This window comes from Ovis aries, chromosome 12 (assembly GCF_016772045.2).
Source record: "Ovis aries strain OAR_USU_Benz2616 breed Rambouillet chromosome 12, ARS-UI_Ramb_v3.0, whole genome shotgun sequence".
Taxonomy (NCBI): Eukaryota; Metazoa; Chordata; class Mammalia; order Artiodactyla; family Bovidae; genus Ovis; species Ovis aries.
In genome coordinates, this window is record NC_056065.1 from 51,802,160 (window position 1) to 51,829,306 (window position 27,147).

A 27,147-nucleotide genomic window follows, 5' to 3' on the forward strand; every position below is an offset into this window, starting at 1 on the left:
CGTGTTCATCTTTTCCCCTCTATTCCCCGCTTCGCTTAATCTATTCCTCTCATTCTTTTGGACGTTCAAACTGTCCCATCTTTGCCAGCAGGAGCCTCTTGAAACCAGTGCCTGGGTCTTTCCGACCATCTGTCTTTGGACGCATCCCTGCTTTTTAGAGCGGCAAGATGTTCTAGTCACACTCTGTTACTTTCCACTGCCTCACACCTGGAATCCTCCATGTGTCCAAGGGGCCCTGGCTCCTCCTCATGGGGGACAGCGTTGAGAAACACAGCTACAGGCACTTGGCGTATTCACTGCTACTGGGGGTCACACTGCTTCCTTGTCCCTTCCATGATTACAAACACATATGTCATCAAATATGCATACTGGGGACTTCACTCGTGGTCCAGTGGTTAAGAATCTGCCTGCCAATGCAGGGGACACAGGTTCAGCTCCTGGTCTGGGAAGATCCCACATGCCGTGGAGCAACTAAGCCCGTGAGCGACAACTACCGAGCCCACGTGCCCAGGGCCTGTGTGCTGCAACAGGAGAAGCTTAGCACCACAACTAGAAAGGAGCCCCCAGTCACGGCAGCTAGAGAAAGCCCGCGTGCAGCAACAGAGACCCAGCGCAGACAGAGGGAAGAAAAGGCATCCTGATGTCCCCAATCCAATCCCACACATTCCTCCTTTCCACATCCCCTTCTTCTACAGACAGAACCTTGTACCTGACAGAAGGTATTTACTTATTAGCTCTATTCCATAACAACAAAATAATTCAAGGATTATCACACCAAAAGCACTGTCAACAAATCTACTAGGTAAACATCAAGATATGCTTCTTGTTTTTCCCTTATTTGAACCCTCTGAACGTATTCTGCAGTGTGGATAATAACTTGTTTCATATCCGTGATGTTTTATCCTCAGGGTCAATCCCTCTGCTGAGTCAGAAGGTAAATGCAGATGAGACTTTGTGAATTGTACCTGAATTTCCTTCTATGGGGGATCACACCACCCAGTGTTTCCACCAACCATGGGTGAGGTGCGCCAAGAGCGTGCTCGTGTGATAAGATATTTGGATTTTTGCCCATCTGAGAGGTGAGCAGTGATATCTCTGGGTTGCTGTAGTTTGCATTTTCTTAATCTAACTGCATCCTCTTTCAGCCCTGGGACCAAGCCCAGGGCCCACCTGGAATGTGCTAGGCTGGGCATCCCAGGCAAGGTAAAGGTTGGGCTGCGGGTGGGGGGTACACAGTTTCACCATGCCCACCCAGCCCCATGTGAACAGTGCAGTCAGATGGTGCCCTAGATAAAACTCTGGCACCTGGGGAGGGGGAAGGAGTTCTCTGGGTATCTAGAGAAACCTCAGAAACACGCCCTGCTCATTTCTGGAGTAAAGAAAAGGCTCCTTGCTGCCTTGAACAGGCCCAAAGGACATTCTGGCCTTCTGCTCTGACGGTCATGGGCAAGCTGCAAGACTCCTGCCAGGGGGCCAGTGCTCCCTCAACAGAGCTCCGAGTAGGAGCCGAGGGTGTCAGCTGGAGGGTGCCCTGCAGGCTGTCATTACTCGCTGGGACTTCTTCCCGAGCCTGCATCTGTGCTTCCTGCGCTAGGCTCCTAGGCCAGGGGAAGACATCTTTAGGAACTGAGGTGGTGGGAAGATGCGGCAGCACTGTGCCTCCAGCCTCCCTGCCAGGACATGGGGACCATCTCTGGACAGCCCTGTGCCAGGTGCCCCTTCAAGGTTTCGGGGTGCTGAAAACAGCAGGGGACAAGCTGAGAGGCCTCACCCTTCCCGAGACCAAGACTGCCTGCCTCCATCCAAATCCACATTTTTAAGGGCTCAGGGAAACTTCAGGTGTCAACAGACAGATGGTACAATGGTGAGGAGTGTAGGATCTAGAGGCAGAATGAATGGGCTGGGGTGCTGATTCTGGCTGCGCCAACCATCTGAGTGTCCCATGCAAATTCCTTTCACCTAGAACCTCAGTGACCTCCTCTGTGAAGTTGGGGTGATAACAGAACCCCTTCTCATGGGCTGGCTGTGAGGATAAAATGGGACATGTATCAGAGAGCCTGGCATACACCAGGCATTCAATAAATGCTAACTCCCTCCAGAGGACAGCCCCTTCTGGACTTCTGCTGGCTGCCCAGGATAAGTCCCTTCTAACAGGCACTTCACTTCTCATTTCCTCCAAGTGAGAAAGGTACCCTGGATGGGTCACCATACCTGGGGCATCATGGTTTGAGCAAGCTTGGGGGGTGGCATAAAACTCAGTTAAAAAGGCATTGCTTTCCATCCTAAAATTCTCAAGATGAAATCAAGATGAAACTGGTCTTTATGCCAAACACAGCCAGCCAAGATGGCCGTGACTCCCACCTAGGACCACCATAGACAGTTGCATAGCTGGTGCTCTGCCCCAAAGTGCCTGGTAGCTCAGCTGAGTGGGAGATAAAATCCAGCTGGTGTTCCGCTTGTCAAATGGTGCAGTTTAGTGCAGGATCACAGCTATCTGGAGCAGAGGCACCTCTCTGCCCCACTGCCAAACCCTGCAAAAGGACTGCAACCCCTTAGGAATGTGGCCACACACAGGTGCTGCCTGCCAGCGACAGGCGACAGGTCAGCAGGGCTGTGCTCAAGGTGGGGCATGGGGATGCACCTTTTCCTAATCTGTCTATGTGCCTTTTTCTCCCATCCAAGTACTAATCAGGCCTGACCTTGCTTAGCTCCCGAGATCAGATGAGATCGGGTGCGTTCAAGGTGGTATGGCCATAGACTACATGCCTTTTTCTAATTTGCACAGAGGTTATTAAATTAGGCTAGCAGGAGTCACATTAATTTAAAAAATACTCATTTACAATCCACAGACTGGTGACTGGCCTGTCCTTCTTGAGGTAAGATCTTTACGTACAAACTGCTCTACCGGGTTCAAGATTCCATTAGAAAGTTTAGAAATCTGTTTTAGGACCAGAGACGGTAAAAAGTGAAGAAGCTCAGTGAGCATTCAGGGTTGGGAGTTAAGATACAGGTCTAGGCCGCAGCTTCTAGCTTCTAGCTGGGGGACATCATCTCCCCACACAGAGCCTGGCCGACAGCTCCGGTCACTTCCCCTCACTCCCTGCTCCACGGGGGAGGCTGCTCTGACCCCTCTGGGAACCTGAGCCCCCAGGAACGCCTCGCTCCACTGCGAGACACCAGGTCCCTGTGGGTGGGTAACAACGGTTGTCTGGAAACCCCACCTTCTCAAGGCCTCACGTGCTCTCGCTGAGGTTTACGAGGAAAGCCACGCAGGCTGGAGACAGGAGTCTCCTCCCGTCATTCCACCTCCCTCGTCCTTTCTTCTGGAGCCGCCACCCGAAAGCTTTGTTCCTCTGGTGTCAACTGGAGACGCGCTCTGCGAATTCATAGCATCCGTCTCCACCTCTGCTCCCTCCTGCTCGACAGGGTATCAGAACGGCTTCTCGGGTGTCATACTATGTTGCTCTGTCGTGGCAGACATCACGCCTTTTTCTGGTCCACAAAGAATGGAAGGGTCCACCGGGCTCTTGTAAATCATGATGCTGGCTGCGCATGTGGCCTCAGAGCATGTAGATGAACCTGGGGTGAGGGAAAGATGCTCTCTGGGCCACGGGCTCAGGGTACAGGTGGAGGGATGTTGTTCCTCCTGTCCAGCGGGGCAGGGGGCCCCCTCAGCCACCTCCTGGTCACCTGTGTGTACAACAAACATCCTCCATACACAGCTTTGCTTATGCCTTCCTCTGACCTGAAGTACCTATCTGACACCTGTCACCTCCTCACAGCCTGTCTGTGGCCAAGGGCTATAGATCCCGTCTGTCTGAGACAGTCCCAGGTTGCGCTGACTGTTGGAGGACAACTTTTATTAATTTTATATTGGAGTATAGTTGATAAACACTATGTGTGTTTCAGGTATAGAGCAAAGTGATTAAAGTCTACATATACATGTATCAATTTATTTTCCCATTTAGGCTGTTACATAATACTGAGCTGAGTTCCCTGTGCTATACAGTAGGTCCTTGTTGGTTATTCATTATACACATAACAGTGTGTACACGTCCATCCCAAATTCCCTATTTATCCCTTACTATCAGGACAACTTTTAGTAGACCCTCTTTCTCTTATAAAACTTTCCTTGTTTGGAAAATAAAGTATACAATCACTCTGAACCCAGAAAAAGAAAAATAATAAAGGAAGACTAGCAGATATTTAATTATTAAATATTTACTGTCCCAACCTCTTTTTATGAATCACCTCATTTAATCCCTACAGCCACTGAGTAGATGCTATTATGATACCAACGTGGATATTCTACCTATGGGGAAGGAGACTTGAGCAACTTGTCCAAGTTCAAGTGGAGGGGACAAGCCTGGTCCTGATTCAACTACCCACATGCCCCTGAGCATGTCATGTGACGCCTCTGAGTTTATGTTCCTCACATGGAGAAAAGGAGAATAGCAGGGATCTTTGTAGGATGGTGGGATGCTGAGCTGGCCCCCGAGTGGTCCTGGGAAGCATGTGAGCCTACCGCCTCTGTGGAGGCTCTCCAGAGTCATAATTCTCTGGGAACTCCAGCCAGGAAACTGCCCTGCCTTGATAGGACTGGCCGAGGCACCCAGTCCCTCTCCCTCTGGGTACCACCCCAGCCCGTTCTACCCTTGAAGGAAGTGATTCTCCCCCAATCTGCAGTCACTTGACAACAAAAAAGAGGTGTACCTACCTACCTAGGCCATCGCCCAGACTGGGGAGGAAACAGGGAATATAATGCACTCCACGGTCATCCTGGCAGAAGACAAAGGTCAGGGCTTGGATGGTCCCAACAGGTCATGAAACCAGAAAAGTCAGGCTGAGGAACACCGCCCGTGACCAGGCCCTTCAGACCAGAGACACCCCGTGCACACGTTCACATGGGATGTGAGCCCTCCCCCTGCTCTTGGTCCATTTCCTGCACACCTACTGGGTGCCAGCCCCGTGGGCTCAGCACACATCCCGTCTCTGCTCTGTCCCACTTCCCCGGCCTTGCTCGCTCCCGGGCAGCAGGAGTGGGACAATCACAGAGACACAAACACGTTTCAGACCCTGACTTCAAGGCGCCCCCAGCCTTAAAGCGCTGGGTCAATAGCCGCCTCCCCAAGGAAGGTACTGTCCTGAGGGCTCCGTGTTGCTTTCCTCTTCCTCCTTCATCTCAGGCCACATGCTGCACCCAGTGCTGAATGCTGGTGGGAGACAGCAGCGCCAGGATGAGCATCTCCCCAGGCCTGTCTCCAGGCAGCTGGGGGCCGAGACCGACTGGGAGAAGCTCGCTCCAGCCGCTTCCTGGAGGGCTTGGCAGCTGTTAGGAACATTGACTGATCACAGGCAGCATCCCGCAGCTTGGCTTTTCTGGTTATGTGACCTGTTGGTACCATCTGAGCTCTGACCTTCGTCTCCTGCCAGGAAGACCATGGAGGGCACCGTGTTCCCTGCTCCCTCCCCAGCCCGAGTGATGGTGAGTGGAGACCAAGCAAGGATGTGCCCCTTTCTTGTCCTCAAGTGACTACAGATGGGAAGAATCACTTCCTTTGCTCCATTCCCTGCCTTCTGCCTGAGCCCAGGGTTTTTTTTTTTTTTTTTAAGATTTCTTTTTAAGTCTTTATTGAATTTATTACATTATTTCTGTTTTATGTTTTGCTCTTTTTTGGCTGTGAGGCACGTGGGATCTTAGCTCCCCAAACAGAGATCAAACCCTCGCCCCCTGCACTGGAAGGCGAAGTTGTAACCACTGGGCTGTCCAGTAAGTGCCAGCCCAGGGGTTCTTGCTGAAGTCTTTCTTTCCTTGTGTACCACTCTTCTGGCAAGGCCTGAATCAGAAAGATGCTTCTCGATCTTCATGGCCCAGAGCTCCTAGGTGAGCAAGTTTCTCTGGAGGTAATGGGCTGCAAAGGTCAGAGGCTGAGGGCTGCTGGCTGGCCCTGGGGTGTAGGTCTTGGTCCTGGGCTGGGGTGAGAGTGGCAGGCCTGGTGGCAGGCAGAGGCCCAGCTGGTGTGACGGGGGGACACGCCATGCTGTTACCACCTCTATCACCACTCTGCAGGCAGCGTTAAGCTGCTGTCTCGGCTTTCTCAGAGGTTGGCTCGATCTCCCCGACACACAGATATTTCCCCTGCATTCTGAGTCTGCTGCTTGAGGTACATTACAACAGGGACTCGTAAGAACACTTAGCCCAACCCTCCCACTTTCCAGATGAGGCCCACAGAGGCTGGGGAGCCCTGGACCCTGGACTGCCGGTACCACTAACAACACTGCCTCTAATTCACAGGCCCAGCCTGTCACCAAGAAGCACATCACAAATGACTCATCATTAAAAATCATAGAGACACGTCACAGAGAATGGACATGCAGACACAGAGGGGGAGGGAGAGGGTGGAAGGAACTGAGAGGGCATCACCGGCATGTGGCATGTATATTCTATATTCGACGATGAAAGAGCCGGCAAGTGGGAGGCTGCTCCAAAGCACAGGGAGCTCAGCCCCGGCTGTGAGGGCCTGGAGGGGTGGGGCGGGAGGGAGGCTCCAGCGGGAGGGGACGTATGTATACACACAGCTGATTCACACGGGTCCGTACAGAGGGAACTAACACAACATTGCAAAGCAATTATCCTCCAATCAAAAATTGAAAAAAAAAAAAAAAAAGAATAAAGAGTCAGCAAGCAGAAAGGGCTAAACAAACAAACAAACAAAACCCTGTTAATCATTTAAACAAGCAGCTGCGGGCTCCCCATGGGGCTGTGTAGGGCACTGGCTAAACCCCCGAGGTCCTAGAGTCAGGCACACCTTCCCTCCATTCAGCTCCACCTTGCAGCAGCTTACTTCTCTGGCTCTCCATCTTCTCATCTGAAAAATGGGGAGACCTCTCTGAGATCATTCATGGGTTTTACAGCCTATGCGTTCCTGGCCCAGAGCACTATTGAATAAATACACAAAAAACTGCATTCATTCCCTACACATTAAACATAAGTGTTAATCTTTAAAATACTCTGAAGCCATTGGATTTTAATCTCCCTCTTTTCCCTAGCATGGTACCTGCTCCCTGAGCTGAATCAGAACACTCCTTTCTAAATTGCTGAGTGTTTCGTTTAGGGTTTCCCCAGAATGCCTCTCCTCCTTCTGTGCCCCCACGTCAGGCTCTGGGCATGAAGCTTGCCAGGCTGTTAGCAGCTTCTGTCACAGCCACTGGCCAGCTCATGTGGTTGGACCTATTTAAAGAGCTGGGCTGGGAGCTCAGGCCAGAGCACACGCAGCCTTGGACCTCACTGATGTCTGCCTGTTCGTGGAGCCCAAGAGCCTCAGGTGCTGAGGTCCCGACAGGACAGGGCTCTGCCCACCTGGGGCTGAGTCCCCTCTGTGGCCAGCATGAAGGCTAAGCTGCAGGCTGCCTGAGTGGGGCCCGCAGGGCGATGAATGCCCTTCACTGCAAAATGCCCCCTAACCCAGGATTCCTAAGCCACCAAACCCTCTTTTTTTTTTTTTTTTTAAACACCTCTACAGATAATAAATAACATATAATAAACTGCACATATGTAACCCGGACCATTTGATATAACCTGACATACGTAAACATCCGTCATCCCAAAGTTTGTTTGCTCTTCCCCCTTGAAAGCCGCACTCCTGCCCCTCCTCCCATCTCCCAGGCAACCACTGATCTCTCTGTCTCTGCAGATCGGGTTTCATTTTCTAGAGTTTCATGTGAATGGAGCCATACAGGATACACTTTTTTTCTTTCTGGACTCTGGCACTCAGCATAATGAGCCTGAGATGTACCACGTGCCTGCACATCTCAACAGTTTGTTGCTTTATTGCCGAGTGGAATTCCACCGCAGGTTATGTTGGTTTGTTTATTCATTCCTCTGTTGATAGACTTTTGGGCTGCTTCCAGTGTTTGGATATTATAAAGAAAGCTGCTAGGACCATTTGTGTACAAGTCTTTGTGTGGATATATATTTCCTAGGTGAATAAAGACCTAGGAGTGGAATGACTGGGTTTCCTATCTCATCCCACTGCAAAAAATTTCCATGTCCCCCATAGTACTGATAAGCCCCTAACACTTATGATTTTGTTTTTCTATGTTCCTTGTTTGCTGTTGGCCTTCTCCTTCCCCTGTGTGGCAGATGGTATTTTTGCAAAGATGGACACAATAATACTTCCCATACGTGCTTTTTATAGTGCGGAGTCTGGCTGGCCTTGTGGCTGGCCTGTCATCAACAGAATGTGGCGGAAATGACACCAAGTGATGCCTGAGGCCGACAAGCCTTAGAGCCTGCTCCTTGATTTCCTGGAACCCTTTCTGTGGGATCCCTGAGCCTGCGTAGGAGGTTTGACTGCCTTGAGGAGGGGCCACAAATGGGTGTTTGGGTTGTCAGTCTCACCAAGGCCCCAGACATGTGAATGAAGCTGGCTTAGACTTTGCAGGGGAAAAGCCCATCACAGCAGGACCCCACCCAACCAACGCCATCCACCATGTGGAACTGAGAAATCTCCCAGCCAAAGAATTGCCCAGCTGCCAAGTTCCTGACACATAAAATCATAGGATGTAAGAAAAATGCAGGTTGTTTTGTGCCAGTAGGATTTGGGGGCTCTTTGTTACACAGCAGATCCACGAAAAATGGACCTTCTATTTTGCTCATAGATATACCCCAAAGGCCCAGAACAAAGGCTGGCAAATAGCAGAACCTCACTGTTTGCTGAATGAATAAATGAGTGGGGTTCTAGGTAAGATTTTATCAACACTGGAGAGATTTCTACTGATCAGAATTGAAAGCAGGACAGGATCTGTGTCAGGCAGGAGACTTCAAGCTCAAACACTGAGATGTGCATGCTGTAAACCCCTTCAGAACCTCAGTTTACCCAACTGTAAAGCCAGGCTAACTCCACCTACACTGTGCACTGGATCTGAGGAGCAAGTGAAGGTGGGGTGTGGAGGGCTCGGCACAGGGCCAGCCCAAGAGGTCCCCGGAAGGCCTGCTGTGTCTGACCGGACCTGTGCCGCCTCTGTCCCCCCTTGCCCCACGTTTCACTGAAGGCCCCCGAGGCCCTGCTCCCTCCTTTCCTGTCTGACCATCATTGGGGGCATCTCCCAGAGGACCCAACCAGGACTGAGGAGAATCACAGCTAAGGCCCCTGTCAAACTTGACCCCCTGTCCATGGCCACCTTGGGCTGGTGCCCACCACGGCCGCCCCAGAAGGAGGGCCAGCTCTGAACACTCTTCCCCTACTTCCGCCCTGGCCTGCCTCAGGCCAAAGCTCTTTTCCCAGGACAGAGGCCAGTGTGACTCTCTCACTCTCTGCCACAGATTCAGGACCCTGTCCTGTCCATCACGGCAAGATGGGCTCACACAGTGATGGAGGCCACGGCTCCAAACAGGGTTGAACAGGGTCTCGGGCAACGTCTTCTGAGAGGCAGCTCGAGAGCCTGGCTGTTCTCACACTGAGCTCTGCTCTCCTCCTCTCAGCAGATCAGTCTCTGACCTTCCCGGGAGGGGAGTGGGGATTAACTAAAGCAGTGGCTCAAGGTCCGCAGCCCATGCTCACACCTTAAATATGGTGGCTGAGGCCACTGGCATGTCCCGGGGCTGAAGTGTGTTCACTGAGCTGCGCAGGGAGAGGAGGCTGGGAAGAGAAGCTCTTGGCTTGTGTGTCCCAGAGACCAGCCTTAATACTTCCACCCCCTGGGACAACCTCCAGAACAATGACTAGGAATGAATCCATAAATTCCGGTGCCTCAAAGGGCCCCAGAATGACACTCAAGGATACTGTGCTTCCAAATCCAGATCTGGCCCTCTGTCTTCTTTCTTCCCAATTTCACTCCCTTCCTCTCTTCTACTATGACCACCCCTAAGACCTTAGAATCAAGAGAATCTGTAAGAACAGAGATTTCGAAACCAAGGTCACTGGGGATCAAGTCTAACAGCCAGGAAACTAGAAAAATCCGAGCCTCTCTCATCCCCATTTTGTAGATGGAGAAACTGAGGCTAATAAACACTATTCATCTTCTAACAAGGGTTGTTGGGAGGGTCAGTGGATTCATGCAGCAAAGCTAAGTCCAAGTGCTAAATAAATGTTAGCTGATAGAGAGTGAAGTAAGTCAGAAAGAAAAAAATATCATACATTCACACATATATATGGAATCTAGAAAAATAGTGTGTGCATGCTAAGTTGCTTCAGGCATGTCCAACTCTTTTTGACCTCATGGACTGTAGCCTGCCAGGCTCCTCTGTCTATGGGATTCTCCAGGCAAGAATTCTGAAGTAGGTTACAATGCCTTCCTCTAGGTCAGGATCTTTCTGACCCAGGGATCGAACGTGCATGTCCTATAGCTGCTACACTGCAGGCGGATTCTTTCTCTGAGCCACCAGGGAAATGTTACAGATGGTCTTATTTACAAACAGAAATAGAGACAGAAATGTATGGGCACCAAGCTGGGAAGAGGTAGGTGGGATGAACTAGAAGGTCGGGATTGACATATATACACTATTGATACTATGTATAAACAGGTAACTAATGAGAATCTGCTTTCTAGCACAGGGAACTCAACTGGATGCTCTGTGGTGACCTAAGTGGGAAGGAAATTGAAATAAGAGGGGATATAAGTATACACATAGCTGATTCACTTTGCTGTACAGTAGAAACCAACTCAACATTGTAAAGCAACTGTACTCCAATTAAAAAAATAATAAAGAAGCTAGCCAAGGTGATTATTGCTCAAAAGGGATTTATTATGTGTTCACACCTCAGTCATCCCAACTACAAAATGGGTGTATGAAGTATTTTTTCCTAAATAGGGAACAGTGGTTGGGCTGTGGTACTTGCTTCCTAAACAGATATGTGGAGGGTAAGTCCTGGAGGGTGTCTGTGTATTTTCAAACTAACCAGTCTTGCTGCTTTTCTCAGGATAAATGGAGTGTATTTTATATTATTTTATATTATAAAATATATTTTATATTATAACTGCCAATGTATTTTATAACTGCCACAATCAGAACAGTAATACATAATGTAATCTACTGAGAATTCAATTCAAAGCATTGAAGGAGACCCCAGAAAGAGTAATTGCTTGAGGGGCCACAAGAGTAGACTCTGGTCTAGGGACGCTGAAACGGTGACAAAGGGTACATGAGGGGAGGGACTGGACTGGCTGCCTTTCTAATTCATAGAGTCAAGGACCCAGGGGGAAATCCCCAGACAGGGCGAGGAGACAGGATACTCAGATACAAAAATCTATAAAAAGCAAAGAAGCCCAAAGGGACAAGGCTGATGCCATGTGTCACCAGAACCCCAGATTCTAAGCAAATTCTGGATATGGTTCTAGTTAAAATGTTCTCTGTGAAAGACAATTATCACGTGATATCACTTATATGTGGAATCTAAAAAAATAATACAGATGAATTTATTTACAAAATAGAAACAGACTCATAGATATCAATAACAAACTTAAAAATGATACAGATGAATTTATTCACAAAATAGAAACAGACTCACAGATATCAATAACAAACTTACAGTTACCAAAGGGGAAAGGTGCAGGGAGGGATAAGTCTGGAGTCTGGCATTACCATATATACACTCATATATAAAACAGATAACCAGCAAGGACCTACTGAATAGCATAGGGAATGCTCCTCAATATTCTACGATTACCTAAATGGGAAACAAATCTGAAAAGAACAGATACATGTATATGCGTACCTAAAGCACTTAGTTGTATGCCTGAAACTAACAGCACTGTAAATCAACTTTAATATAAAATAAAAATTAAATTAAAAATAAACAAAAAATGCTCTCTGTTGTGGATCCACAGTCACGGCCACCAACAAACTCCACTTTCTGGGAACCAGAGCCTCGAGAGCCTCCGCCCACACGGGGCATGGTCATGTGACTTGCTCTGGGCAATGAGATCTCAGCAAACAAGCAGCAGGAGGAGGCTTGAAAAGCACTCTTGCAATGTGCTATAGCATCTAAGGTGCTGATGATGGGCAAACTGGTCACACAGGGACTCTGCAACTTTTCTGGAAATCTCAAACGACTCCAAAGAATCATTTATTAAAAAAAACATATGCATCACAGAATGTGCTGTTTTTTGGGACTCTAGCTGCCATGTGAAGCAGCTAACCTGCCAGAGACACATAGCCTAGCCAGAGCTGTGACAGACAGCAAAGATTCTGGACACTTCTTTGACCTGACCCCAGATTATTTTCACCTGGATCAAACCTAGAGTCTAAGATGCTTCCAAGGGGGATCTGTTAACTGTTAAAAAGTCAGTAGCATATTTTGAAGATATTCTGTCAGTAGAGTTAAAACTCTCTGGAAGCTTCTACCAAATTCTAAGATGTATCACATAAGTGTCTTTGACATCAGGGCTGTGGGACAGAGGGGCTGGCTTTGGGTGGGCGGGGGGCTGCAACAGCCGCCAGGGCATCAGGCTAGATGGCCCAAGAAAACAGTGGAAGCTTCTGTGTATGACTTACTTATCAAAGGGGAGCATATAAATTCAACCCAGGGCAATAGACTGCCCAGAAGATGAACAAATCCTTTGATGCAAGGAATGAGACAAAGAATGGAGTGCGGATGTGGGAAGGGAAATAGGAAACATTAAGTTGCTTTTCAAACCCACACAGTGTTGGAGACAAGGATGTGTGTGTAAAAAATGCAGGTGGGCAGAACCATCCAAGGAGCGATGATACATTATTCTATTCAACAGACACTCAGGCCACCTACCGCCCCACTGTCTGCAGGCCTAGTTACTCTCACAAAGGCAGCCAAGACATGGCCACACCTGCTAGGAACAAAGGACACTGGTGTCCCCTGCTGCTCAAGGCCTAGGACATTCTCTTCACCCCAGAACTGCTCAAAGCAGAGTATCTGTGGCACAGATTCTTACCTGTCAGCCTGTCTGGTCATTAAAAAATATACTATTCAGTGAATGTGCATTGAGTATGTTGTGGGTTTCCGGCGTGCCACTGGGTTCTGGGCAGGGCCTGGGTCTGATCCGCCTCCACACAGTCTGAGCCACAGGCACAGGTTCTGTTGTGGGGAAGCTTTCAGGAGACATTTGTTGACCGAGGAGATTAAATAGTAAGGCTCAGATTAATAGAAAGGCTCCCTTCCAGGAGCTCAGTGTAGGACAGGTGACTCGTTGTGAGGCAGGGACAAGGCCCTGCCAGGGATTACTCCTCACCCTGAAGAGAGGAAACCTGGGCATCGTTTCTCCTTTGCCGCGCTCACTAATCATCAGCTTTGTTCAGAAAATAAGGCTACATCTGTGCTGGGAGCTGCGCCTGTAGGAGCCTGGCAAGTGGCAAACCCGACAGGAAAAAGACACCCCTGCAGTGTGTGCTGAGGCCCAAGGGAGGCCAGTGTCTAGGGCTGTGAAGCACAGGGAGGAGGGGCCCTTACTAGCCTCTTCCTCCTGTGGCAGTAAATTACTACAGATTTAGTATCTTAGAGCTCTAGACATCAGAAGTCTGAACTGGATCTTGGGAGGCTAACATCAAGGTGTGGGCAGGGCAACCTTCCTTCTGGAGGCTCTAGGAAAGAATCTGTTTCTGTCTTTTTGAGCTTCGAGAGGGCATGCACATTCCTTGGCTCGTGGCCCTGCCTCCATCGTCAGTGCCAGCACTGGTGGATCGAGTCCTCACGTAAAACCTCCAGCCTGTTCTCTGAGCTGCTCTGACTCTGACTCTTCTGCCTCCTCTTTCACTTTGAAGGACCCATGGGATTACACTGGGCCCACAGGATCATCTCTCCATCTTAAGGATGTCTGATTAACAACTTTAATTCTCATTTGCCATGTAAACCGCCATATCCACATGCTCTAGAAAACTGGGAGGCAGACATCTTGGGGGTGAAGGGGTATGATCCTGCCAACCACAGGCCCTGGACCCATCAAGTGGGGATGTCCAGAAAGGTTCCTGGAAGCAGAGCCTGAATCGGGAGTTGGAGAAGAATGACCCTCAGGAGGCTGGGGGAGAAGAAAGGGCAAATGCAAAGACCCAGAGAAGGGAGAGGATCCACAGGCATGTCGGGGAACTACACATATGTAACACGTGTATCCACAGGCCAGGAGAGAGAGACGAGGCTGCAAGGCAAGGAGAGGGTGGGAAAGGGCAACAGGACCATCTTAACACCTCACTCCTCATACTTGCCTCCTGCTCAAAACCTCCATGTTCCTGAACCCCAGGGCCCAACCCTTGGGGTTCACTGTGATCATCCCCTACCACCCTCCACCTCCCCACTCCCGTACACAGGCTGGCCTCCTTACCATGCTATATCCCCTAAAGTAATGCCTTCTCTGTCCCCGCTGAAGTCTGAACCTGGCCCAAACCAGGTACTGCTGTATAATTTTGGCACATTCATAACCCACCTCATACTCATGTGAAAATTAAATGAGCTAAAGTGTGTGGCATTTTGAGCTAAAAGTGCTCAGAAATGCCAGCCGTCACCACCATTACCACCACCAACATTTCAGGGGGTCCAAGAGGAAGACTATTTCATAACAGTACTTAGACATTATTTGCCTCTTTTACTGTGTAAATATTGGTAATGTTGGTAAAAAAAAAAGCTATGCTGGGTAAAATGCGGACATCCTTGCAGAAATCACGACAGCGGCATCAAACTGCATAAGTAGTAACTACGTTCCTTACACAATGCACCCATGGTTGGAAAAATGGGAGGGGCAGTTTTACTTAAGAATATCCTTGAGGAAGAGGTAAAAATAATTAATTCTATTCAAACTTGATCCCCAAGTACATATTTTTTAAATAAAATGGAAAGTACACTTAAAGCTCTTTTGTTGCATATCAAAGTACAATGGCAGTCTCAAGGAAAAGCATTTGCGAAACTGAGTTGCTAGCTAGTCACTTTTTGTAGGACAAAAATTTGTAATTGAAAGAATGACTGCTGCTGCTGCTGCTGCTAAGTCGCTTCAGTCGTGTCCGACTCTCTGCGACCCCATAGACGGCAGCCCACCAGGCTCCCCGGTCCCTGGGATTCTCCAGGCAAGAACACTGGAGTGGGTTGCCATGTCCTTCTCCAGTGCATGCAAGTGAAAAGTGAAAGTGAAGCCACTCAGTTGTGTCTGACTCTTAGTGACCCCATGGACTGCAGCCCACCAGGCTCCTCCACCCATGGGATTTTCCAGCCAAGAGTACTGGAGTGGGGAAAGAATGACTAACACACACTATAGTATCTGGCAAACTACTGAACTAATAAGTTACCAAATAAGTAAGCCTATTACTTCTGGGAAAACAAATGACAGTATTTGTTGCCACTGATAAAACTTGAAATTTTGAGTGAAAATCAGAATTTGGGCAAACTTGATCTGCCATGAGGATTTTACCAGCTCAAGACTTAAAGACTTTTCTAAAGAGATTGGTGGTGATGTTAACAGATGTGACTTTTTGATGTTGGACAATGAAATATATCAACCTTTGGAGGATTCACATCACTCAGGGAACCATTATTTTCTGAGTGATCAATGTTAGATTCCAAAAATCATGTATGGGTACAATCTCCACATGTGTGTGTGATAGTTGCTCAGTCATGTCTGACTCTTTGCGACCCCCATGGACTGTAGCCCACTAGGCTCCTCTGGCCATGGAATTCTCCAGGAAAGAATACTGGAGTGGTTGCCATTTCCTTCTCCAGGGCATCTTCCTGACCCAGGGATTGAACTTGGGTCTCCTGCCTTGCAGGCAGATTCTTTACCACTGAGCCACAAACTCCATTCAAAATGCCAATCTGACCAATGGTTTTGTCCATCCAGAGCACAAAACCTTCATTGGATATGGATTTAGATTCCACACTCAGCACACCTCTAAGAAACTACCATTTGGTGAGTTCTAGTATAGCATCAAGAGAAATATCCACAGTTATCTAATAAGACAATTAATTTACTCCTCCCTCTTCCAGATATGTATCTGTGTGATGCTAGATTTTCAATCAAAACAACAAATCACAGTAGCTTGACTGAGGAGTAACTATGAAAACTCAGCAGTCTTCTATGAAGTCAGATATTAAAAAGTTTTTGAAAACTGTGAAACAATGCTGCTCTTCACCCTCAAGTCTTTTTATTTAGGAAAAAAGTCATTTTTCACTTAAAAATTATGTTAACACATAATAGGTTTAGTATTGTTATTTTAAAATAAGTTACTGATAATATAGACATGTTTTGCTTTTAATTTCTAAGATAGCAAACACTGATAGATCTAAACCATATAAACAAAAGCTCTTTGAGGTCATCAATTTTATGCGTGTAAAGTGGTCCAGAGACCAGAAGGTTTGATAAATGCTGTCCTAAGAAAACAGATTTACACAGATCTGTAGAGTGCAGTGCTACATAACAGCAAGAATGAAGAGAGAAAAAAAAAAGTGGAAACAACTTAAATATCCAATAACAGAAAGTGGCTAATAAAATTACAGGGCTTCCATTTGGCAGAACATTATGGAGTCACTAAAAATTATGTTTTCAAGGAGTATTTATCCTTGTGGGAAAATGCTCAACACACTTGACATGCCATTAAGTGATTAAAAAAGGGAAGAAGAAAATTTTCATGAGTATTGTTTCTGTAATGCCTTGAATCTTGAAATCAACGAAACTGAGGGGGAAATCAAGACACCCTAAAGGAGTCCCCCAGGCAACAAGCTCACCACGTGTGTAGGGCTGGGGTCATGCAGGGACTCTGGGGTAAGTTTATAAACTCGACGACACCATTCCTTATTAAACAATCATTCGGAGATTCTGCCTTTGAACTAAGGGTGAGACCAAGGTCCTAAACCAAACATTCCCAGACTCATCCCGGTAGAACCTTCTAAACCCCAATTCTCCCAGACTTGATTCTTTTTGTTGGATTCTTTGATGTTGGAATCGCGGCCTGATGTCTTGGGTGTTTGCTTGGGTTCCCAATCTTCTCATGTCCTGAAAAATGCCAGTTTGGGGACTTCCCTGGTGGTCCAGTGGCTAAGATTCTGAGCTCCCAGTGCAGCAAGAAGCCTGGGTTCAATCCCTGATCTTGAAACTAAAGATTCAGCATGTCTCAACAAAGACTGAAGATCCTGTGTGCTGCAACTGAGACCCAGTGCAACCAAATGAATATAGAAATATAGAGAAAAAAAAATTCTAGCTTCAACCAGCCCAAGCTACCAGACTGAGGGTGGCCAGGTGGGGACCACCAGAGTGGAAGTCTTTGGGGGCTCTGCATTTTCCCACCGTAGGGACACTGGTTGTTAACAAGTGTCCACCATCTGCAGCTTTCTTGGCTGGTGCATTTATTTTCATCTTTCTCATTAAGGGCATATAAATTCCTTTTCATGCCCCAGTCTCCTTCTGCCCACATCTGTCTGCAATTTACTCACCACGTGCTGTGGCCAGGGAGGAAGAATCTTTGTGACTTTGTAGAATGGCAGGGAGGATGCTTGAGGCCGCTGAAGGTGATCACCTCACTGTTTTTCAGGAACACTTGCTACCTTGAACGCAGATGGGCTCAGGGGGTCTAGGGTCTGGGCCACCCTGAATGGGAGTCAGGTGACCAGTATCTCCAAAGAGATCCAAGGAGGTCTGCCAAGCCCGCTCTCATCTGATCATCACTAAATATTTGCACTAATGGTACTTGGCACTGTGCCAAGTGCTTCATATCTCTAATCCTCCCGAGAATTCTGTGAAGTAGCTACCAGTTATAACTGGTCCCAATTATAAGAAAAACAGGTATTATTACCTTCTGCAAGAGAATTATGGTTCAGAGAGGTTAAGGAATCTGACCTAGGTCACACAGCTAGTAAGTGACAGAGCTGTGATTCAAGCCCAGATCTGACTCCAGAATCTGCTGTCCCCATTACTGAGCTAGGGTGGCCTCCAGTCTCTCCTGTCCAGGCTGACTTCATCCCTAGTGACCTCATCCAGAGGGAAGAAAAGGGGTTTAGCACAGTGGATAAAGTTTTGGACTCTGCTGATAATTAGCTTGTCACTTTGGCCAAGTTACTTAATCTCCCTGAACCTCATTCAGCTGTGTCCATCTGTGAAAGGGGTTAATACCTCCCAGCAGGACTGGGGTGAATCACAGACCAAACACGTAGAACAGTGCTGGAACACAGTAGGAAAAAAAGAAAGTGAAGTCGCTCAATCGTGTTTGACTCTTTGCAACCCTATGGACTGTAGCCTACCAGACTCCATCCATGGGATTTTCCAAGGCAAGAATACTGGAGTGGGTAGCCACTCCTTTCTCCAGGGGATCTTTCCGACCCAGGGTTCAAACCTGGGTCTCCCATACCACAGGCAGACTCTTTACTGTCTGAGCCACCAGGGAAGCCCGCTGGAACACATAGCAGGTGTTCAATAAAGCTTTCTTTGGATGAATACTGACAAATCCCTCTTGATGAGATTATTGTTCCTACAAAGGAGCTGCCCCATCAAGGGGATCTCTGGGTCCCTGAGCAAGGCCCAGAGATGGATAAGAACTCATACAGCACCGAGTTGGAAAGAAATGCCTGCAAAGCGCTATGCCCTGTGGGCTGCACAGAGAAGGATGCATATCATGGTAACAGTCTTCACAGACATAATCACATGTAACTCACTGTTACTGTCCCATCATTCAGATCAGAAAGCTGAGGTCTGGAGAGTGTAGGCTGGCTGTCCTAGGAGCTGGGGAGTGGAGGGTAAATGAGCCTGCCTGCCCATTCCCCTGGGCCCTGGAACAGCAGACGGAGGGATTCCTCCTCCTCACAGGTCCAGAAGGCAGAATAAGGGTGAGAGCTCTTTCCTTGGCCCAGGACACAGAAGGCAGGTGTCTCTGTCCTGCAATGAATACCAGCTGAGGAGGCTGAGACAGTGTCTGGCTGCTTTCCCAACTCTCTGCAGGATCGCAAAGCCTAGTGAGACCAAAGGACACCAGCTCATATGTCCCAGGCCCAGGAACACGTGCCCCGTACGAGAGACTCCTGAGACTTGGGTTCTCCTTCCTGAGAAAGGTAGGGATGTTCCAGGGCCTCTGGGAAGCTGGGAGTGGAGGGGACTCGCACAGATCTGCCTGGACGGCAAGAGGCTTGTGTAGAGAAAGTGTGCGTGCCTGGCACAGGGACTTCTGATCATGTGGCGTCAGCTGGACCATGACACAGACCACCTGCCAGCCATGGCCTAAACAGACCACCTTGAGCACTGTCCAAGTGGGCCCACCAGAAGAATAACACGTACTGCTGAGAAGGATTCAGAAAGGGGCTGGAACACCTGGATGAGGGCTCAATGGTTTCCTAAGCTTCCTAGGTGGTGGGGGTGTTGGACAGACAGTTGGCTTAACCAACGTTCTGCTGCTCACTTCACATCTCCGGTCAGGGAAACCCAGGAGGATAGAGTCAACTAACCATCTAGCAAAATCCCTTCTCCTTCTCCACCCTCCACTCCTACCCCTCCAGAGCCTTGTAGCTGGGACACAGACCCCAAGCACTCCCTGCAGCCAAATGATCACACTCCTGCCAAAGACACTCTCTGACCTTGCACTTCAGTTCTTTCCCTGGATCCATCACAGGCCAAGGGGAGCAGAGATGCCCACCAGCCTGAAACACCCTTGGGATAGTTACAGAAGAAAGGGACAAACAGATTCTTTAAGCCACCCTGTTCTGGGGTCTTTGCTACAGCAGGCCGAAATCAATGTAAGGAATAAACCTGTTTTGGCTTCAGAAACAAAATCTTCAGAGAGTATTTATCGGTTCTAGCCAGTGGTAAGTGGGAAGGAGCCTGCCAAGCTTTATTGCCTCTTTCCTCCCCAGGAGAATCAAAGATACCAAGAGAGGCTCAAGAGATCAAGGTAGACCTCCCCAAATATTTTCTCCCCCAATGTTTCCTGTGACAGGACTATTTGGAGAAGCCTTCCAATCTTTCTCAAATAACCTTTTGAGACACAGTGTGGGCAGGTGGCTCCCAGGAGAGAGAGGTATGTCAGCCACCAGTATCCCAGGCCAGCACTAAGGAAAGCAGGTGACACGTGGGCCCACTGACCTGTCTCCTCAAGTGGTTTCTCTCCCAGCTCCTCCCCCACCCCCACCCAGGGCTGGGTGCTGCATGTCTTAGAGGGGAGCTCCTTCAGAACAAGTAAAAGCAAGAAGAGGCCAAGCCCTCCCCTGCGGAGCCCACCATGGTGAGCATGAGTGAAGTGGTGGATGGACGTGTCCTCCAGCACAGACCCCACACATCCACTCTGTCCTGCAAGGGAGGCACCGCAGGACCTGGAGAGCTCTGGGAAAGAGGAGACCCAACTGCTGGGGCAGCACCCTGGGTCAGCAGAGATAACTGACCACCTGCCAATCACGCCTCGGAGGGAGGCGCCCCATGACCGGCCGTGATGGCAAACCTGAGGTGGTCACACCGCAGGAGGGAATGACACCTGTACCCGACCCAGCACGACACAGGATTCCACCAAGAAGGAAGGGGCAGCCCGTGCTGGGAGACTCCCGGGTCCACGCCACTCCCCCTGCAGACGCAGGACCCTGGCTCGCGGCGCCCCGTGGCCCCGGCTGAGCTCCAGGTGAGGGAGAGGAGGGAGCTGTCCCCGACTTGTCACTCACCCTGCAAGGCTTCTTTGGCTCTGGCTAGCTCTTGCTCCTTCTGGGCCAGCTGGACCCTGAGCTCGGTGGCCGAGAGGACCTCAGAGGACTTGCCACCCTGCGACTCCTCCAGGTCCTTCATCAACATCTCCTTCATCTGCCGGAGAAGGTGGACTTCCTCCTGGAGCCGGGACACTTCCTCCCGCAGGAGCGCTAGGGGAGAAGGGCATGTAGTTAGAGCAAGGGACAGGGGGCGCTGGCTGTGCTCGCTCACTTTTCTGGGGACAGTTTGAAGGTGCTTTGGCTTTTCCTGTTTCCTCTGTGCTCAGCACCTTTCCTACTGTGCGCAGGAAGAAAACCCCAAAACAAACTTCTTGCACAGAGCCTCTGCCCCAGCCCTGGGCCCCACCCACAGTCTGCAGAGCACGCTGAGTGGGGTCCCCACCCCTGCATCCCTCCGCACTGTCTAGGGCTCCACTGAGGCTGCAACTAGAGCATCCCTCCAATGGCCGGGGTCTCCCTCCCTGAAGAGGGCAGGAGCATTACAGTCACACCCAGCTACACTTTACATGCTTTACCTCATTTACCAAAACCTCTGGAGGCAGGAGATCTCAACCCATTTCACAGGTTAGGAAGTCGAGGTGCAGAGAGACTAAGAAACTCCGTGAGTTCATAAACTGTGTAGGTAATGGAGGTGGGGTCTGGACCCAGACCTGGTTGACTCCAGGCACAGTCGGCGCAACAGTAACTCAGGACAGTGCAGACCCAGGTAAGATGCTCACCTCACTTAGAGACTGATTAAAGGAGGTTTCGAGAAGCTCATGGAAGCAGGCCCAGAGCAGCTGGTCTTGGAAGCATCACTACGCTCACCCCGTCCTGCAGGTTGGCACCTCGCTCTGCCACAGGCCAAGCTCTTTCCATCCTTAGGGGGGCGGGCACAGTCCTTGCCTGTGAGGGTCAGAGGGCATAGCTGCAGCACAGCTCTTGAGGCCCCAGGGTCTCTGGTCTGGCTACCTCACTGACCACGAGTGTGGTCACAAGCAAGTCCCTCCCCCTCTGAGCCTCAGATGCCCCTTCTGTAAAATGGGTCTAACCCTCATGGGGTTAGTGGTGAGGCTCCCTCCTCTCATGGGGCCTGTTCTAGGAGATGGGCTCCGTGTATACAGCAAGTGCTCAGTGCCAGTGAAGCGGGGCTGTTTTCCCAGGCTCCTCCCAGGAGCCAGGACCCAGGACCCCCAGGTGCGCGGTGTTCTCTAAGGTCCCACAGCCTGCACTCCTGGACCCAAAGGCAGAGTCAAGCTTGTGGGGGCAGGCTGGGGGCGAGCAGAGCTGAGGCCTCAGGGACTTGGGGTCCCTCCACCCCCAGAGGCCTGGGGAAAGGTGGCACCAACTCCAGCCCCTGTTCCTGGTCCACCTCAACTACCTCCTCTGAGGCCACCTGGGTCCAGCTGCCACCCACATGAGCGGAGGCCTCCTTGGCCACACAGCTCCTCCTCAGCCCCCAGCAATCTCCAGCCTGAAACACAGGGCGCAGCACCTCACTCTGAGCTCTAAACCCTCCCTCCCTGGCTGCCCATCAGCCGCTTTGTCACCCCATCAGAGGCCTTCCTCAGGCCACCTGGGGGACTTTCAGTTCTGAAGGTGCTAGATTCGTCCTGCCTCTGGGCCACCAGAAGGGTTTCCTTCTTCACAGGTTCCTCCCTGTCGGGCAGTCTCAGCCCCACAGTTAAATCAACAGCCCTAAAACGGCCCCACCCACGGTCCAATTCTGACAGCGCTTTGGACGACACGCCCCAAACCCCTCATTAATGTGGGAGGCCCGCATTCACTGAGGGGTCTCAAGAGTCCTGAACACTGTATGACGACATGTGACAATCAGACAATCCCCTCCATCCATCCATCCACCCATCCATCCATCCAGCAAGAGTTCACGGGCACCTACTCCAAGCCAGTTGCTCCTGCAGGCACTGGGAACCCCTGGGTGAATGTCACAGATAGGTCCTACCCTCAGGCTGGTGCTCCCAGACCCCAGATGGGCTAAAGGAACCCAAACCTGCACCCTGGGGAGGCAGGCTGTCTGCAGAGGAGGTCTTGATTGCTCTGACATGAACAGACCCAAGTGCAGGCTGGGAAATGTCCAAGTCTCTTAGCAAACCTACAAACTAGGAAGTTTGCATTGGGGGTCCCTCCCCTGCCCTTATTCCAGGCAAACATTTGCAAGCTGTCTATACTGCAGGACTGCCTGGTGTCTAAAAAGAAGGGAACACCCTCAGCCTCAAAAAGTCTGCTGCGTGTAGAAGCAGCAACACAAGTAATTATAAGACAAAGCAATGGCAGTTCCCGCTTGGGGCACAGAATATTTGAAACAGGTCTTGGAAGACTGGGGAGGGGGCGGGGGCAGTGAGTAGAGGGAACAGCCTGAGAAGTGCTGGGAAGCCAGAGTTCCCTGGGTAACCAGTGAACAGTTACAGGGGAGGAGGAGCAGGGGGAAAGGAGAGGTAGGCCAGGGTCAGATTATAAAAGATGTTAACCCCAGCCACACTCTGTGCCCCAAGCCCTGGCTTGCCATCTCCAGCTGTACTGAAGACTCTAGAACTTTCATTCTCGCTTTCTGTCATAGACTGAACGTTTGTGGTCAAAATTCGTATGTGAGAGACTTCCCTGGTGGTCCAGGGGCTAAGACTCCACGCTCCTAATGCAGGTGGCCCAGGTTCTATTCCTGGTTGGGGAACTAGATCTCACATGCTGAAACTAAGAGTTCGTATGCCACCACTAAGGGTTTGCAGGAGGCAAGTAAAGATTGAAGGTCTTGCATGCTGCATCAAAGACTCAGTGCAGCCAAAAAAAAAAAAAAAATCACATGTGAAACCTAATCCCCAGGTGATGACAGTGTGTGAAGAGAACTGATCAGATCACGAGGGTGGAGCCACCATGGGATGGAACCTAATGGGCTTAGCGACCCGTCCGCCAGGTGAAGATGCAGCAGAAAAGAGGGCTATGAATCACCACGAGGGTCCTTACCAGACATGGAATTTATCAGTGCCTGGTCTTGGACTTCCAGCCTCCAGAACGGTGAGACAGACATTTCTGTGGCTTATAAGCCATCCAGTATTTTTGTTATAGCAACCCAGATAGGCCAAGACACTTTCCTTCATCAACTCTCCCCAGTCACAGCTGCCAGGGACTGTTCCCACTCAACGGTCACCAAATGTCTATTTCACAGTAGGGTGTGAGTGACTGCTACGTATCCCATTTATATTTACATTACCAGGCAAGTAGAAGCCAGAACTGTTTTTTATTTTAGGGCTTTCTCAAACCGCCCAGAGGAAGTCACTGAGGTTGTTTGCTATCTATGCAGAGGGCAAAGGATTCCAAGAGACCTGGCTTCAAATCCAGGCCCAGGGCCTTGTTGTGACCCTTGTTGTGATTTCTCTGGCTCTCAGTTGCCATGTGCACTGTGTGGGGACCATGTCACCCCTCTGTGGTTTCCAGACTGAGCAAAACAAAACAAAGTGAAGCAAAGTGAACCAAAAAAGCCCAGAGGCACAGTTAAATTTGAATTTTAGATAACTAATACTTTTTAATGTAAGTGTGTCCTATTACACAGGACATACTTGTGCTGAAAATTGATTCGATGTTTATCTGAAATTCAAATGGAACTGGGCGTGCTGTGTTTTATCCAGCAACCCTACTTCCATCACAATGAAGCGGGGTCATCATGAGAAAGGGCTGCGCTAGATGATGTCCCAGGAGGAAGGAGGTGAAGGCATGGAGCAGCCTGGCACAGCCTTCTCTGCCCTCTCACCACCACTACTTGGATGAGAGCAAGATGGGGCTGCGTGTCCCTCTCCTGAGCTCACAGTGGCAAAGGCGGATTTTTTTTTTCCCCCTGTGCTCAGGTTGCTAATAGGTATACCGGACACCTAGGCCCTGCCCCTTGAGTCAGGTTCTGAACAAGCAGGAGGGCGGGAACCAGGTGTGGCTCTTGCCAGAGCCAAGTCTCAGGAGACCAGGCTGGAAAAACAACTCCACAGAAAGAGAGAGGCTTGTCCAAGCTTAGTAACTGCCCCTGCCCCCACTAGACTAGATCTTGCACCACCTGGACCCTTCCAGGGGTAAAAAGGGGTGACAGCTCTGGGACTGCAATCAGAGAACCTCACAAGACTGAAGCCCATTTACTGGCTCTGGGACCATCTGCAGGCACTTCCCCTCCCTGGGGGCTTCCCAGGTGGCGCTAGTGGTAAAGAACCTGACTGCCTATGCAAGAGATTCAGGTGTGATCCCTGGGTTGGGATGATCCCCTGGAGGAGAGCATGGCAACCCACTCCAGCATTCTTGCTTGGAGAATCCCATGGACAGAGGAGCTTGGTGGACTTCAGCCCACGGGGTAGCAAAGAGTCAGACATAACTGAAGGGACTTAGCGTGCACGCATGCCCCTCCCTGGGCCTCAGTGGCCTCACCTGTGAAATGGAATGATAGGAACGTGTGATACACTTAAACGTGTGCACGATGAGGACTGTGTGTGCCCTCAACTCCCCTTCCCCTCTGCACTGAGGGGAGTGAACTCATCCCCCAGGAGCAATGAAGAACTGAGAGTTGGAAGACTTGGGTTTCTGCCTCAGAAGGTCAGCTACCTCGCTGTGTGACCTAGGGCAAGTCACTGTCCCTCTCTGGGCCTTCATAATGTTAGGTAGTTAGAATAGGAAACTGGAGTCCAAAATGGTGGCGGCTAAAAGACAAGGAAGGGAAAAGCCCATGAAAACAGAACAAAGGAAGGTCAAAGGAAGGTCCGAGGACCGGCGTGAGGACCTCAGGCAGAACAAACAGCACTCCTGGCTGGCCCAGTTCACACAGCGCAGGCCCAGGGAGGAGAGTTCACACAGCGCAGGCCCAGGGAGGAGGTCGGAACACAAAAAGAGGAGCCAAGGGGCGGGAGCTCTCTCTCCTCTTCGTCTTCGGGTCGGCATGCCCTCACGCCTCGAGGATGTATTTTCCTGCTATTTTCTAAATAAAACTGAGCTGTAACACGGAGCTGGAACACTGATCTGTCTAAGAGCTATAACACGGTCTGTTCAGAATGGAGAGCTATAACACGGTCTGTCCAAGAGCTGTGATGTGCCGAGGTCTTTATGTCCGTCGCTTCAAATTTTTGTTGAGACAGAACCGAGGAGATTACACTCACCTGACATCTAATGTCAGTGCCCTTAGAGGAATGCACTCTTCATGAATCTAGAGGAATGCTGTGCTCCTCCCCTTCGCAGGGCAGGGGTCCCTGCTCTGGCTCATGGCTGCCCTGCTCAGTGAGACACACATGGCTACTTAAGTGTAAATTAGTCACAACCTACTCAGTTCCTTGGGTGTGCTCACCTCATGTGAAGAGCACAGAGTCTCTCCTTCAGGGCATGGAGCTCTGGGGTCAGCACTCGTCCAGGGACACGAAGCAGGGAAGGGAAGAAGTGAGGTTCGTGAGGCATCTGGCACAGAGCCGGCTAACTCACGGACAGGAGGGAGCCTTGTGTCGAAAGCTGGGGAAGGAGCCACGTTCCTGGAGAAACTGTTCTAGCCTCTGCGGAGGGACACAAACAGCAAAGACCGACTGTGTTCCTTTCTGCCTGTCACTGGGCAACCACGCACCCTCGGATCGCAAGGCAGGGGGCGAATGGTGGTGAAAGGTGTGTGTGTGTTAGTCGCTCAGTTGTGTCCAACTCTTCTTGACCCCATGGACTGTAGTCCACCAGACTCCTCTGTCCATGAGATTCTCCAGGCAAGAATACTGGAGTGGGTTGCCATGCTCTCCTCCAGGGGATCTTCCCAATCCAGGGGTCAAACCTTGGTCTCCTGCATTGCAGGCATATTCTTTACTGTCTAAGCTACCAGGGAAGCCCGGTGGTGAAAGGGCCTGGTGCCCAAGAAGCCACAGACACAGCAATGTTCTTGGCCAAGGAAGCCGGAAGTAACTGTTGCCTGGGAGATGGCTCTTCCCCTGCCGCCCTCCTCCAGGAAGCCACCAGTCACCAATGGTGCTGCCCGCAGGGGCGGCCTTACCAGCAGGCAGGCCATGCAGTGGAAGCCTCCAGGGCCTTCTTCTCAAGGGCAAGGGGGTGTGGCATACCTATCAGGTGGCAAAGGGAGCTGGGGAGACCCTGTGCCTCCCAGCACATCTTTTGTTTGTGAGAGCAGTGAGTGTTCTGCATTTTAAAAAGTGCCATTTCCTGGCCTCCCTTGCAGCTAGAATTGTCTGTGTGACTCAGCCTGGCTAATAAGATATAGGAGATAGTCCCTGAGACTGCCGTTTAAGAAAAAAGGACTTTGTTCAATGGTAAAGAATCTGCCTGCAATGCAGGAGGCAGTTTCCAACACTGGGTTGGGAAGATCCCCTGGAGAAAGAAATGGCAACAGACTCCAGTATTCTTGCCTGGAGAATCCCAAGGACTGAGGAGCTTGGGATGGTCTGGTGGTCTACAGTCCATGGGGTCTCACAAGAGCCAGACTTGACTTAGTGACTAAACAACAACCAATGGGAAGGAAATCCAAAAAAGAGGGAATATATGTATATGTATAACTGATTCATTTTGCTGTACAGTATAA

At 50.0% G+C, this 27,147-nt stretch overlaps 1 protein-coding gene across 4 annotated transcripts in view; it reads right to left on the reverse strand.

Moving 5' to 3' along the window:
• Nucleotides 1–27,147, reverse strand: part of KAZN (kazrin, periplakin interacting protein) — a 1,321,995-nt gene that overhangs the window by 117,812 nt on the left and 1,177,036 nt on the right. For all 4 annotated transcript variants that reach the window (XM_042229397.2, XM_042229398.2, XM_060396605.1 and 1 more), the window contains one exon: nucleotides 20,580–20,771. In XM_042229397.2, the coding sequence (XP_042085331.1) occupies nucleotides 20,580–20,771 (192 nt within the window). The remainder of the gene's footprint in view (nucleotides 1–20,579; nucleotides 20,772–27,147) is intronic.